The following is a 14,307-nucleotide window of genomic DNA, read 5'->3' on the forward strand; positions in this document are numbered from 1 at the left end:
TGCGGCGGGCCACTCTAGCGGGGCCGTATATTGTTTCAGTATTCAAATCTCCACAGAACGACTCCCAGTTTGCATATCCCAACACTGAATTAGCATTGAATAATGTTTCCTCATTCGCTCTCAAATGACTCATTTCTAGGATTTATTTTGGCTAATGAACACATCTGTCTTGTACAGCCAAATACAATCTCACAATAGCTCTTCAATCACCCCGGCAGTTGTATGTTGATATTGAATGGCTATTGTCTTTGTGCCGAGCTGACACAGCTATGCTGCATATGGGATTCAATCATAGAACGGGCTAATATAATGAATATGGATTGACTGCTAAAGGCTCATTGTTAACTATTTGATAACACACGGCCAACACACATGTACACATACAGTTAGTATCGTGTACATTCTGTACTCTCAGTAAAGAGAGGGCAACAAAAGAAGACACATTTCCTATTTTTTCCATACTCAATTTTCACTATTTCCTACCTGTATGAAACCATTTCAAATGCCTTTCAGTGGAAATGCAATTGAGTGATAGCGGGTTGGTGCAGTGTTTACCAAGCCTTATTCTGTACCGTTTCACTGGTTGTGCACAATGCACCATTCCACAACATGATGAGGGTGTGCTGCTGCTGCCATGTGTGTGCATGTATCTGCATCGATGTGTTGGTGTGATGCTACGGCACAGCCTTGTGGTTGGATGTGGATCTCCACCATGTAGGATGAGGATGGGCTCCTGCCAAACTACATGGGGCTTTGTTCCTGTTATCATAACATACTTAATGCACTTTGGTAGTTGGTACACCTCCCCAGCTCCCTGCTGCTTATGAAAGTCACAGCACTCCCCCTAGTGTTTGTTTTAGAAAAGTACACCGGCCCTACCCTACTCATCTGTTCAGGAGGCTTGAGCATCCTATTTCGTCCGTTAGTACATGCTTATTATCATTCAATTCCCCTTAAATATGTTTTGATATATGAAATATATAATATATAAATGCTTACTATAAACAAAAATTGTGCTCTTACCTTCCAGCACTGCTTACACCTTCTCCTCCTCTTTGATATGCCACTGAAAAAAGACAGAAAATTGTATGATTAAATTTGATTTTGAATCGTTAGTTTGTGTGTGTGTGTGTTGGTGTGTGTGCGCGTGCATGTATGCCTGCGTGCGTGCATGTGATGTGTGTGTGTGTTACTGTACCAGTTCAAGTGAGCCTGTGAATGAATGTGTGTGTGTGTGTGTGTGTGTGTGTGTAGCATAATGTTGTTTGAATTACGCTCGATTGCACAGCAACAGGAGCAGAGTATGTGTAAGAGGCTTATGAAGAACAGAGATGCAGAGCTGTTTGGTTTTTTGCTGGCCGGGGTTCAGTGTGTTTGAAGCTCTGTGCACTGCAAGTCGGAACTCTTTCAAGGAGCTCTAAGCCGCCGGTGTGTGAACGGGAGATAAACTTCCAACTTTAATTACAATCTCGTTCCTTGAGAGGAGAGAAGGTGGAAGAGGGGTAAAGATAGTATAGGGCCGTTTGCTGTGTGTTGTGTCCCTGGTTGTGGCCCTTTGCATGCTGTTAGAGATACCATCTCTCCCTTATGCAAACCAAAGTATCACAATCTGGTTCTAGATTCAAATCAGCAGAATAAAGGCCTTGTTTAACTCTGGTTTACCAGGGCAGGTGTTTTCCCTTATTAAAGAGAGTAAGAGACAGAACCCTGGCCACACAAACAAAGCAGTTGGTGTCACCCGAAAGGTTGCCAACAGATAATGCAACAAGCTGGCAACTGCGGCACATTATTCTACCTGATTTTAAAGCCTTCGAGGCAGTCAGAAACAACAGGGCTACTGTTTAGATAGGACCTCTGCACAGACAGGATCAGCCAGTGTAACCGCACAAACTGTACAATGTTCTCTCTCACTGTTTTAATAATTCGCAATCGCCATTGAACACAGCAAACACAGCTGTCATATCTCTTGGGAGCAAAGACGGTTGAAGGTCTACTAGTGAAAGAAATGGTTGGATGAGTCTGTAAATACAAACTTAAAAAGAGAGAGAGTGATATAGAGAGGCACGGAGAGAGCTTTTCCTTTTATCTAGTTTACACTGTGTCACTCCAGTTCACAGCGATGCGCGCTCGCCTATCTAATTGGTGTGTTTGGCGCTCTGGTGGTGTGTCATTCTCTTAAATCCCATCTGAGGTTGCCAGCAGCCCCCTTTGATCAAGTACCCACTAGTTTTAACAGCCTCACAGTAGTGTGACCCGCTTCCCTTTTTAAGCATGACGTTGTGACACGACCGAAACATTTGGCAGAACAATTACTGCTTAGTAGATCTTTAAAATGCGGCAATGATTGGCTGATTTTATGGGTACACACACTTAGTTTCCCTGTCTGACTCTACAGCCACAATTGCTCACATCTACTAGGAAGTGTTGTTCAATGCTGTTGTTTAACTATAGTGATGGTGAGGTGAATGTACTGCAAAGTGAATGAATAAAAACCAACATACTGTCGTATTATACTCTCTGATATTAGAGTCAATTAAATCAGAATGCTTACCTGTTGGTGTGAAAGTAAACGATGGCACTGTTGGGACAAAGAGAACAAAAAGGGACATAACATTCATTGTCAATGTATTGTGAAACAGCAGGGTCTAGACGTTCCATAAAGTTCCTGTGACATAATGTATATGCTTTATTAACACATTCCTCCGCTGAAGTGCATAGAAACTCCACAACAAAAAGGTTGTTTTAGCGCTGTATTCACACGCTACCCGCTGCCCCTCAGTCTTTGATCCTCACAGACACTGCTGGAGCCCAACTGGGGTGGAGAGCGAGTGTTGAGCCAGCTGCTGGTTCAAATCCTGACCCCAGACTGTCAGAGCCTGCTGGGCTGGGGTCACACACTAGGGAGATATCTGTTGCTATCTCTTACATTCATATCCTCACACACACACGCAAGCACGCACGCACGCACGCACGCACGCACGCACGCACGCACACACACACACACACACACACACACACACACACACACACACACACACACACACACATACACACACACACACACACACACACACACACACACACACACACACACACACACACACACCTCAATTACTCACACTCTGGCATTAAGTGCAAAACATAAACTGTATGAAGATTTAGATGCTGTATTGCCTCGCGTGATCTGTGGCTATCTTCTATAAAATGCATTTTTTTTTGTTTTTTGCCCTCTTCGAAGAAAGTGAAGATTTCTACAGTATGACTTGCAGTTGATGCAACATTGCATCACTCTCATACTCATCCACTGCACTCCACTAGATATGTTGCTGTCTCCCTTCAGCCTACAGTTTAAGCCTCTGAGATGGAAGACACTGCTGTTTGGCACATTTTTAATTTCCTTAAACAATGAATTCATATGGTACCTGCGCCAACAAATATCCTTTAAATGTCACAATCATCTTTTTCATGTTACAAATCTAAAGATAGGAGTGCTTGCATGGCTTTTATCTGTCAGACGAATGCCTTTGAAGAGGAGACAGACTGACACCCATTAGGCTAAACAGCCTCTGACACATGTAGGAGTGATTGAAATATACCATCGATCAGGTTTTATACTGACACAAAACTATCCCAGATGTTCAAATCCCAGGCTATATGAATCTGTGACTGATCTATGAATAATTTTTTTCTTTTCACAGGACTTCTGCAGCGTGGACCAACAATACTATTTGGATTACACAATTTTGTCATTTGTATTGGTTCTGATCAACACACAAGCGCACCATATGGTTTGTGGCACAATTCAGGGGGAAACAAGCTATTTAGAACAGGCCAATGTGACATTTTTTGAGTTAACACATTTAAACATGTTATGTATTAGAGGCAATACCGGCTCACACTGTGTCACACAGATGCACACATAGCCTACACCAGATCCTATCCAGCATATTTCACCCTGAGTGCAGATTGTTGCTTCATGTGGTTGCAATTATTCTCTTTTCAAAACATTCTTAGTTACGAGTTCCAACAAAGACTGTGGCCTCTTGTGGTCTGGGTGAAGCGAGGAGGGGAAGGAGAGGGGGAGAGCGAGTCTGCCTACTGTGCCCCTACAGAGATGTGCGTGTTCATGTGAGTAAACATCAACATATAGAATCACAGAAAGTCAAAGGGTAACCTCAGCCTACAAAGTCTTCTCCTGCGGCTGGCCTTAGATCATCACTGCACTTAGAAAGTCTTTTAAAATATCTAATCTGTTTCAATAGCTCAAATCTTCTGAATAACCTGGTTACAAGTTACGTTGGTCAAAAGAATAGCGGATGTTTGCTTGGAGGAAGATGTCATGTTTTTTCCCCCATAGCACTAACAACAATTCTGAAACCAAATAAAAAGTCCAGACAAAGACAATATAAGCGATGAAGAGAAATGCAACACTTCGGACCATTATAGACCGCACAGGTATGTGTTTAAGCCGGAAAAAGACCACAGAGCTTAAGCAAAAGCTGCTCTGATGCATCTTTCACTTTCACATGACTCACAACATCCCCACTATCTGCAATGACTGCGGTGGATTCAGCCTCTATTTTCTATGTGACAGCCACAGATTAGCAACGGCAACAGCTAAGCCAGTCCATTGTCTGTGTGTGTCTCTTAGACTGAAAGGTGGATCTCTACCTCTGGCAGCTAGCAGTAAACCTGAGCTCAGGAGTGGCCAAGACGCAGGTAAAGCGCTCACAGGCAGCAGCTGCAGAGCCCAAGGCCACGCATTAAGCCAGCCCACACATAAATGAGACTGAGAAAAGAAAGGCTAATGGCTCTCTTTATACTCTTACTATTGTGGGCAGAGGTTGGGCATGTCATGAACCCTGTCACTTTGACTCAAGTCAAGGTAAAGAACCCCACTGGGTTACGCTGTGGCTACTCTAAGAAGGTTGAAATGGCTTTTTCTCAAAACATATGATAAGTAGATACTATAAACAGGATTGCTCAATGCTGAACTCCTCCGTATATAAAGGGCCCTCTCTTAACAGTACAGCATGAGTACTTCAAGCTTGTGAAAATGACAGTGTGTCCTTGATAAAGAGAGATTAAGGCAAGACATTCTCTGGTTCCCAGCAAAGTCAGAAGGGAGTTTCTAATGGGGGAGTTGCTGAAACTCAAAATGCTACTTTACAGAAAACAGTCTTCTCACACCCTTACTGAATAAACGTGACAGAAATATGAAGAAGACATAAAACATTTTTTTTCTTCCCATGCATCACTCTCAGTGTGAGATCACTTCACCATTTTAAAGTACCCCACCGGAGAGTATTTTCCCTAAGATTTCACCTAGAGCAGCTATATAAAAGGACATCTTTCTGTGAGTGACAGGCAGGATGTGAGGTAACTTGGCAGCATTTGGGATGGCGAGGAACATGGAGGGGATTGGCTTGAAACAGAAATAAACATACTGTTGCACCAGACGAATAAATATTGCATTGCATTGCATTATCGCACCAAATGTTGTAAGCGAGAAAAACCCTCCTCTAACTTCAAAACCAGCAGCACTGCACAATCAGAAATTCAAGTGGACATTCCTGGCGGCATTAAAGATATAGTGTTGCACTCATGTACTGACCCTTGCGTATGCCTGCGTAGCTGCTGGAGAGGCCATTCCTTTTCTTGCGGTGTCTGTACAGCCAGATGCTGAAGACCATGAGGATGATCCAGCAAGCCGCTCCTATGCCTGCGATAAAGGCCGGCTGCTTGACCACATCTGAGATCTGCTGCGACAGTGGGTTCTCCTGGCTCTCTGTCATCCGCCCAGATGCATCTTGGGGGGAACGAATGAGAATTTGAAAGCGGCATTAAAATACTGTCAATCATAAGGTACATTTGGTGGATAGAAAGCATGTGAAATGAAGGCAGTTACAAAACCACAGAAATAAATATAAAAAAATCAATCCAAGCAGAAAAGCCTGAATTTGTAGAAAGATATATGTCAAATAAATGGAGTCAGCACAGTACATTAATAGGAACATTTCTCTTTTTTTCCGGAAGCACAAAAACGACTCTTCATCTCAAGGGGGGATGTGGGGGGGGGGGGGGTGTATATGATGCTGGGTTGTTGAAATAATAGAGTTGTTTCACTCTATTATTCCAAAACACTTTCATCGCAAATCCCAGTCAACAATGGCAGGTGAGCAGACGAAAAGCAACAAAAGACATTCAAACGGAGCCTGTGTGCATTCCACACCAGCCCGATGGAGCCCGATAGGGAGGCATCGTTTACACCAAGCAATGGTGGTTTCATATTTAGGAAAAAAAATTGTAATTCTGTGAGAGCATCCTCCAATACAGACACCGCCGTAATTAGCAAACGGAGGCACATCTGTGAAAAGCTGAGGTGTGTGTGAATGCCTTGAAGCTGGAGGACTGTAAAAAAAAAGGCAGCATCTGTACTGTCTGCTGCTCACAACACATACCCGCTCTGCTTTTCTCATCTGTCTATTCTCTCTGTGCTTCCCCCTAATGCGTGATACATGAAAGACTTCTCCGGAGTTGCCCCACCCCCCCCCCCCCCTTGCCATTCTGAACATTTTCTTCATGTTCTTCTTTCTTTGTCTCTTCTTTTTCTCAGGCCTTTCATGCTGTAGCCACTACTCTTCTTCTTCACCAACTTTCTACGCCAGAGGCAAAATACACTTCCCCAGTGGAACCAGCCTCTCTGCCTCTCTCTCTCTCTCTCTCTCTCTCCGCCTACCCATCCTTCTGTCTGTCTTTTGTCTCAGTTACAGTGTCTCCATTTTCATTGCCTCTCTCTTCTCTCTTCTCACTCCTCTCTCTCTCTCTCTCTCTCTGTCTTCTCAATTTGTGGCTGTGTCTGGCCGGGTAAACCGAGCATGCCAATGTGACTAAGCAAGCCCACAAGGGACCGCACAGGTATCTATGGCTAGGGGATGACGCATGCAAGCTCGGAGTGTGACAAATGCATTTGGGTGAAGCGCGTTGGTCCCCAAGGCACATTGTTCCACTCCAGTGTTGGAACATGGCAACAAACACCACAGGAAACTCTTCAAGGGAGAGAAATTGTATCAGTCACAGCCGTTGCTTCTTCATGCCCATCCCGGCCCACTCAATCACACATTTAAAACCAGATGGAGTTCTCTCTCTATCTCTCTCTCTCTCTCTCTTTCTTTCTCTCTCTCTCTCTCTCTCTCTATGCCTCATCCTGCAATTGCATGTGTTTTCCATCCCTCTCCCTCTCCAGCAGACCAGCCCCACAGCTTTGGGGAATAAAACAAATTACAAAACAACTCAAAATATCTGTCCGTCTAGACCTACAGGACAAAAGAAAAACAAGAAATAAATGACAACAACCTGCCCATATGCAGTCTGCCCTGTGATTCTTAGCATTAATACAATGTCATGTCGTAGCCCAGAGTGCAGGATTCATTATTGCCTTTGTTGTTTTGAAGCGGAGCTAAGGCAGAAAACATTGCATCCTTGACTGGAGAGCAGAGCAGGGTGGGGCAGCCAGCTGAACAGCTCTGCCACACAAGTATTGAATGTGCCCGCGATGAACACACTGCAAGCTATTACAGCAAAAAGCCGTTACAACCTGAAAAAAAAATTCCCTGTCATTCAAACGCATCATACTGTTTCCAAGTTTCGATGATGTTTGTTTAACATTAATCTCTTCAATTACAGTCGTTAAGCACCACTGTTGATAATGAAAGGGGGAAAACAGGCAGAGGCTTGAACACGTCCCCTTACTACAAAGAAAGGAATGACATAATTGTCTGTTTACTTGGCAGACAGACAGTCACATTACCCGAACAAGCTCTTCATTGGAAATGACTGGATTAATGCCATAATTATTTGTCAGATGATTGCTTTTCCGTCTGTGTCGCAAGGATTGCCAGAGGACAAACACATTGAAACGCAACACAATGCAGTCACTGGAGGAAAAAAAAATAACTACGTCACCCCCTGTGAGAGAGAAGAACTGAAAGGTTGTTTTCTACCCACCGAGCTGAAAGAAGGTGATATCGCTCTTGACCCCGGGCCCCGCCCCGTTGCTGGCTGCTACCTCCACGCTGTAGCGGATCCCTGGGGCCAGGCTGGGTATCAGCACGGAGAGGGTTGAGCCGTCCACTGTTCGGTTGATGTGGTACCTGCTCTCGTTCCCCAAGCACCAAATCTGCCATAACACAGACAAAGACAAAGTGAGATTGAGGCGATGTTATGAGGGGTTTTGTGACAACATTAAGCCTTGGTAGCTGCAACAAATCCCTGGTACCTATAATTGGTTGGTGCTGCTATTGCAACATTTTAACGCGCCGTGGGTATTGTGTTACACATCTCTGAAGTAGGAAAATATTTTTATTGCATGGCTTTATGTTTTACAGGCTCTGCTCAACACAGGGCCAGTATTAGCTCAGGTAGTAGTAGCCATAACACGTATCGGTGTGTAGCCTTAAGCCCATGAAAAACAAATGGGGGATCGGTAATCACTCCCATAACCCAATTTTCAGCAGAAGCTAAGTGCTGTCACTCCCAGGAAGGAGAGTGGACTTGTAGGCTGACTCAAAAGCACAGGGTCACAAAGAGAAGTATACATTCACCTCAGCATGAGGCCTGGAGACCTCCACATCCTGAACCCCCTGACATTCTGCTTTCTTTACCCCCCACACCTCCTCCCACCAGTTAACCAGGTTAACATGCACACTTCCTTGGGGTGCACACTACAACCCATGTGTGTATGTGTGTGTGTGTGTGTGTGTGTGTGTGTGTGTGTGTGTGTGTGTGTGTTATCCCTTCTGTGATGGAACTACAAAACCTTGACATTTTTTGTGTATCTTAAAAATTGCGGTGAATGGAAATGCCGCTAGGGACCAGGGTTTATAATGAGCAGGGAAAGCTCTCGAGCTGAACTTAAAAAGCATGAAATTACTCTATAGCCAATCACCAAAAAAACATTTACCTGGTAAATTGACAGTGGCTTAACTTTTTCACTGGCCCTGTCTCATCTGCTCTCCTTCTGCCACTAACCTATATTCCCCGCCACACAAAAAGGCTTTCCAATTAAAATAAAGGACTTCGACAGCATAATGTATGAGAGGGCAGTGCTGTCCAAAGGGGAGGCCATTACAAAAAGAAAAGCATACCTTATGAAGTAAGGTGGACGAACAGGGGACTTAGAGATAAGTGCTATATGTTTAATGATGCATTAGCAGCCCCAGACAGAAATAATGTACAGGAATTATAATAAAGGTCTGTCTCTTCCTTGGTTTTATTATAGCATGTTGTCCTCCGCTCTACTACATTGACTGTCACTGCCTCCACATGAATGTCTCACTAATTCATAAAATACAATATATACAGTAAAAGTTAAATTGTATGCAGCTTGTACTTGTTAATTAATGATATTAGTACAAACAAATAGTTCAAATATACTAAATGTCAATATCAAAATTAAAATAAATTGCCACCAAACAAACAATGATCTGTTATCCACAGTAAAAACTACTATTGCCATACTATTTGTGGAAAACAAAGAAACATAACAAATAATTCAACAAGATGTGTAAGTGTATAATATCCACCAGATGGCACTGTTTCATAACAGTTCCCAGCAGCTCCCCTGCTTTTCATTCCTTTTCCCTCTCCTGTCTCGGAGGAGTCTCTGTCATCACACACTGGAAGAGAGCGCTGGGGGAGTGTACCAAGGTGTGCCTCCCGAGCAGGAATTCATTACCTTTCCATGTCTGTGCATTGTCTCTCTCTCTCTCTCTCTCTCTCTCTCTCTCTCTCTCTCTCTCTCTGTTATCTATTCTTTCCTGCATCCCTGTTTGTGTATCTCCTTTGTGTGTGTGCCTCGACAATACCAGTCCCGCTTGCTCATACCTAGAGGTAGCTGCTGGCTTTTCCTTTTCCCTTTTTTTTTTTTTTTTTTTTTGTTGGGTTACCTTGTACTCCTGGACCACCCCATTCTGCTCCTCTTCTGGAGGGGGTTGCCAGGAGACCAGGATGGCGGTCCCATTGTCCACGTCATCCGTCACTTTCACCTCACGAGGAGGGGCACTGGGGACTGAGGGAGGGGTAGACAAAAGATAAGAAAACACACCTTCATACAAAGACTTATTTTTCCATTTTTGTTTTCTTCATAACAGCCTGCAGTCTTCCCCTTGTTTTACCTAATCCCATTTAGCTGTCAGAATGTTTCCCTTTATCTCTGTGTGGGACTGAACCTGAGGTGACAACAAAGGACTAATGATGAAAATTACCACACTTTTATCTGACAACTGAATGTGTTTAAAAGAAGTGCCTCTGTGGGTAAATAAAGCCAAACAACTGCTTACTCCAAACAGAAAGCGAGCTATGATGTTTTTTAGGGTGTATGATGGTGTGTGAACGCCAACCTGTGGTCCAACGGTAATTAAACATAATTATAATTCCAATATAAAAGACTAATCATGCGGTGAGCTGAATGATATAAAAACAGGCATTTTTCTGCTTACGGGGGAACAACCATTATGTTTAGAGCTCAAGAAACAATTATCAACAACAGTGGGAACAAAGGTAAATCCAGCAGGAGAAAAAAAGATCAAAACACTCCCACACATGCAACACACACAGACACTCTGTAGTAAACACTCTGCACTCATATTCATCTTAGCTTCCCGCTACAGATCGACATTTGCAGTTGGGTTTCAACCAAACCTCATGAGACAGCCACACCCTATGAGAAATTAGTACAACACTTGCACTGGAGTGTTGTATATGAGTTTCCATAGGGCCTTTTTTTTTAAAGAGCTGAACCCACCCTGGCATGCTTGAATACACCACATTTGAACATAACATAAACTTGCCTGCTGCGAACAGCTGCTGTATGCTCTCACACACACGCAAGCTGTGCATATAAAACGGTGTAAACATGAAAACATGCGTGCACAAAAATAAAACTTGCACGCACACACACACACAACACACACACACACTGTCACACGCGTTTCACATCGCCCCCACCTTCCTCCAGCGTCTTGCCAATTTTGACATCACTGTCTGTTCCCATGAATTCATTGAAGAAGGGGCGGACTTTGAATTCGTATGTGATTCCTTTGCGGAGCTGGGGCACGACAGCGCTGTCCTCCCCGGGGGTGCGCACCTCAAACACAGCCCACTCGCTCCTCTGCTGCCCCTCTGGTGAAGGCCTGTACATCACCTTGTAGCCCTGGATATACTGTGACTGCTGCTCCACCTAGTGAATGGCACGGGGAAAATAGACAGTGTCAGTTTGACTTGATTAGCTTCTTCACAGTTCACAGTGGAAAACAGCTACTAGTTGGACTGTAGCATCTCTGAAAAAAAACTATTCATAGGTGCAACTGATTAACTGGGTGCCTGGTAGAATGGGGTGCTAACTCATCACATCACCCCCCACTTGTTTATCCATCCACATACGCATTTTCGACTGTATGTCTATGCGCCATTTGAAGCAGCAGCGATTTGTGCAAACCGCAGTATGAGGTCATTGGCCAGAGGTTCCTCTGAGTCTGGAGCTGGTTAAATAGGGCCCAGGCTCCCAGAACAGCCTGTCTCATCCTGTCCTACTCTACAGTGCACAAGACTGGCTGCTGGAGTCAGAGGAAGAGTTGAGGGGGGATCTTTACACAGTGTATTAGGGGGAGGGGGGTGGGGGGGGGGGGGGCTGACGATACAAAACGTTTAACAAAATCTTATTCAGCTAATCTAAAGAGGATAGGTGTTGTAGTAAGGGAAATTGTCTGTTGGTTTAATCTAGGGATAATTAATGTCGCCTTGTGATCCAGCGTGGTTGGAGAGAAAGAATAACCGCTAACCAGTATATGCTACTATCCCGTACGAGTCCCTGTGGAAGGCAAGCAGCGCTGGCTTGTAAAGATTTTAGTGATTACTTTATCCCTCTGCTGTGAAATATGCTGCTGCCGGCTCAGGTGGTCTTCATTAGCAACCATTTTTACCCACAACACAAAGGGAAAATGTAAAAACCGCAAAATAACTCCACATTGGGAATAGATTTAACCCCCTACAAAACAAGGAAACCATAATGTCAGTCTCCCTCGTGTCATGTGTTTTTTCTGGAACATTCCAAGGAGACAGGGTAACTGGGCAGTAATGTTTTTAAATCGGTCTTGACATGTCAGTATCCTTTTCACGTTTCCTCAGACCCATGTATCACTCACCATGACACCTCATAATACCTGAGAATGGATAGGGTGGCCGTGGCCCTATGACATAAGGCACATTTTTTTTTATTTTTATTTTTTTACATCAGTGAGCCATAAAACAGACTAATATCAACGATGTAGTGAGATGCACAGCTGTAATGTATAGTTGTATTGTCTCATAATCTTAAAAAAAGATACAATCACTAGTTCAAATTCAGGCTCAAGTTAGAATGTGATATGAAGCTTGTAGCAGCAAATGAACACCAACATAGGCTTCCAGTTCTACTTCTCCTTCTTCCTCTCCCACCTATCCGTTTCCACATCTGTAAGCCATTCCCACTTAAGAGCATGAGTTGGCTGCCTCTTCCTTCTCACTTGTATTATTTTAACAGCCGTCAAGTGTTTTCAATCTGAGAGGGCACACACTGGCACGCCACACACTGCTATACCCGTACTACTTGGCTATAGCAGAAAAGCTGGGATCTGTAGTTTGGCTTTTGGGGCGGTTGAGTGGCCCACTGTGGGCTAAAGCTGCAGAGTTGTTTTGGTCTGCAGCCAGTAGACCAGTTCAGCCTTATGCCAGATGGACACTAAGAATACTTGGACTGTGTTTCCAAGCTGCTCTGTTTGCAGCGTCCTTTCTCCGTGGGGGCGCTAGGACGTTAGCACATTAGCTCGGCTGAGCGGGCCTGACAAATTGAGCGTAGACATATCGCTAAACTAACCTTGGAGCTTTGGTGACCAGCTATACCGATGATCCATATGACAAACTGTATGCTGGCTGCAGCTGTCTTAAGGGAAGGGAGTTACAACAGTGCATTCATGGGGAACATTTTACTCACCGTCCACTGCACCCTAACAGATGAGGAGGAGAGAATGGTGGGGTTGTGCAGGTGGATGACCACTTCCCCCAACTCCCTTTGGATCTGACGATGATCCACACCCTGACTGGTTGGAGGGATATCTGAATGCAGAGTATAAACAATTATAATCTTGTCTAAAACTGCAGAAAAAACAACAACAACCAAATATCTAATTCACATCAGTAAAAAGGCAGTTCTCACCTTGTGTTTTCACAGCATCGGTAATAGGACTGGGATCACTCAGCCCATAGGCATTGGCTGCCCGTACTAAGAAGAGGTAGATTGCGCTGGGCTTTAAGCCCTTCAGTACAAATGACTCAGTTTTCACATGCTCTGCTAAGGTCTGCCAGCTGCTCCCTGATGCATGACTGTGGATACACACACACACACACACACACACACACACGCAACGGAGAGAATTATGGTTGGGAAAGGTTTTATTTTGGCCATGCAATCAACTTGTTGATTGATCTACAAGCTGATCTTTTTTTATTATTTTATTTTTTTATTACCTGAAGGCCTCTATTACATAGGAGGTGGGCGTGGCTCCAGCATTAAGGTTAGGTTTCCAGGAAAGGGTGATGGAGGTGCGGGTAACATCAGTGACCTCAGGTTTGGAGGGTGCACTGGGGATCAGGTTTGGGTCAGTAGGTCTGTTCGGCTGGACTGGCACTCCAAACTCTTTAATTTAGAACAGACGAAAAGGAAAGACACAAGGGGAATGTAGTTCATTGCTATTGCACAATTATAAAAGCATATACAACTTTCAATATTTCTGCTCTTGTTTTTTTTTTACATTACATTTCATTTAGCTGACTTTCAAAAAGTGCATTCAACCATGAAGGTATACACACTCACTCAGAACAGCATGTCTACTACATTAGCTTTAAATTAGCTAAACTGCAAAGTGCCACATGTAAGTGCTACCTGAATGTGCAACATGTTTTCTCACAAATTTAAACATATCAAGCAATTTAAAAAATATATAATTGTCAATAGAAACCTTGTACTCATACACAATAGACCTTACTATTTGGGTTATGCTTACCATGGACCTCCAAGTAGGCTTTCCATGAGGCCTCTCCGCTGGGTGTGGAGGCAATGCAGGTGTAGATGCCAGTGTCACCAAGCTGGAAGACAAGAGGGAATACATATTTGATTAAATGTAAATGATTTAAACGTGTTCTACAGGTCCCTGAAGTGGGCAGGAGCCTCTTTCCGTATTTTTGCCCCTTTCTATACCCCCCCCCCACCAT

General features: G+C 43.9%; 1 protein-coding gene across 1 annotated transcript in view; it reads right to left on the reverse strand.

Moving 5' to 3' along the window:
- Positions 1–14,307, reverse strand: part of robo1 (roundabout, axon guidance receptor, homolog 1) — a 174,601-nt gene that overhangs the window by 12,694 nt on the left and 147,600 nt on the right. The window contains exons 10-19 of the mRNA XM_080024764.1: positions 14,100–14,181; positions 13,564–13,732; positions 13,253–13,419; positions 13,031–13,152; positions 11,008–11,239; positions 9,948–10,069; positions 8,008–8,179; positions 5,615–5,809; positions 2,552–2,578; positions 1,024–1,066 (exon numbers count right to left, since the gene is read on the reverse strand). Of these exons, the coding sequence (XP_079880890.1) occupies positions 1,024–1,066; positions 2,552–2,578; positions 5,615–5,809; positions 8,008–8,179; positions 9,948–10,069; positions 11,008–11,239; positions 13,031–13,152; positions 13,253–13,419; positions 13,564–13,732; positions 14,100–14,181 (1,331 nt within the window). The remainder of the gene's footprint in view (positions 1–1,023; positions 1,067–2,551; positions 2,579–5,614; positions 5,810–8,007; positions 8,180–9,947; positions 10,070–11,007; positions 11,240–13,030; positions 13,153–13,252; positions 13,420–13,563; positions 13,733–14,099; positions 14,182–14,307) is intronic.

This window comes from Ammodytes marinus (assembly GCF_949987685.1).
Source record: "Ammodytes marinus genome assembly, chromosome: 3".
Taxonomy (NCBI): domain Eukaryota; kingdom Metazoa; phylum Chordata; class Actinopteri; order Uranoscopiformes; family Ammodytidae; genus Ammodytes; species Ammodytes marinus.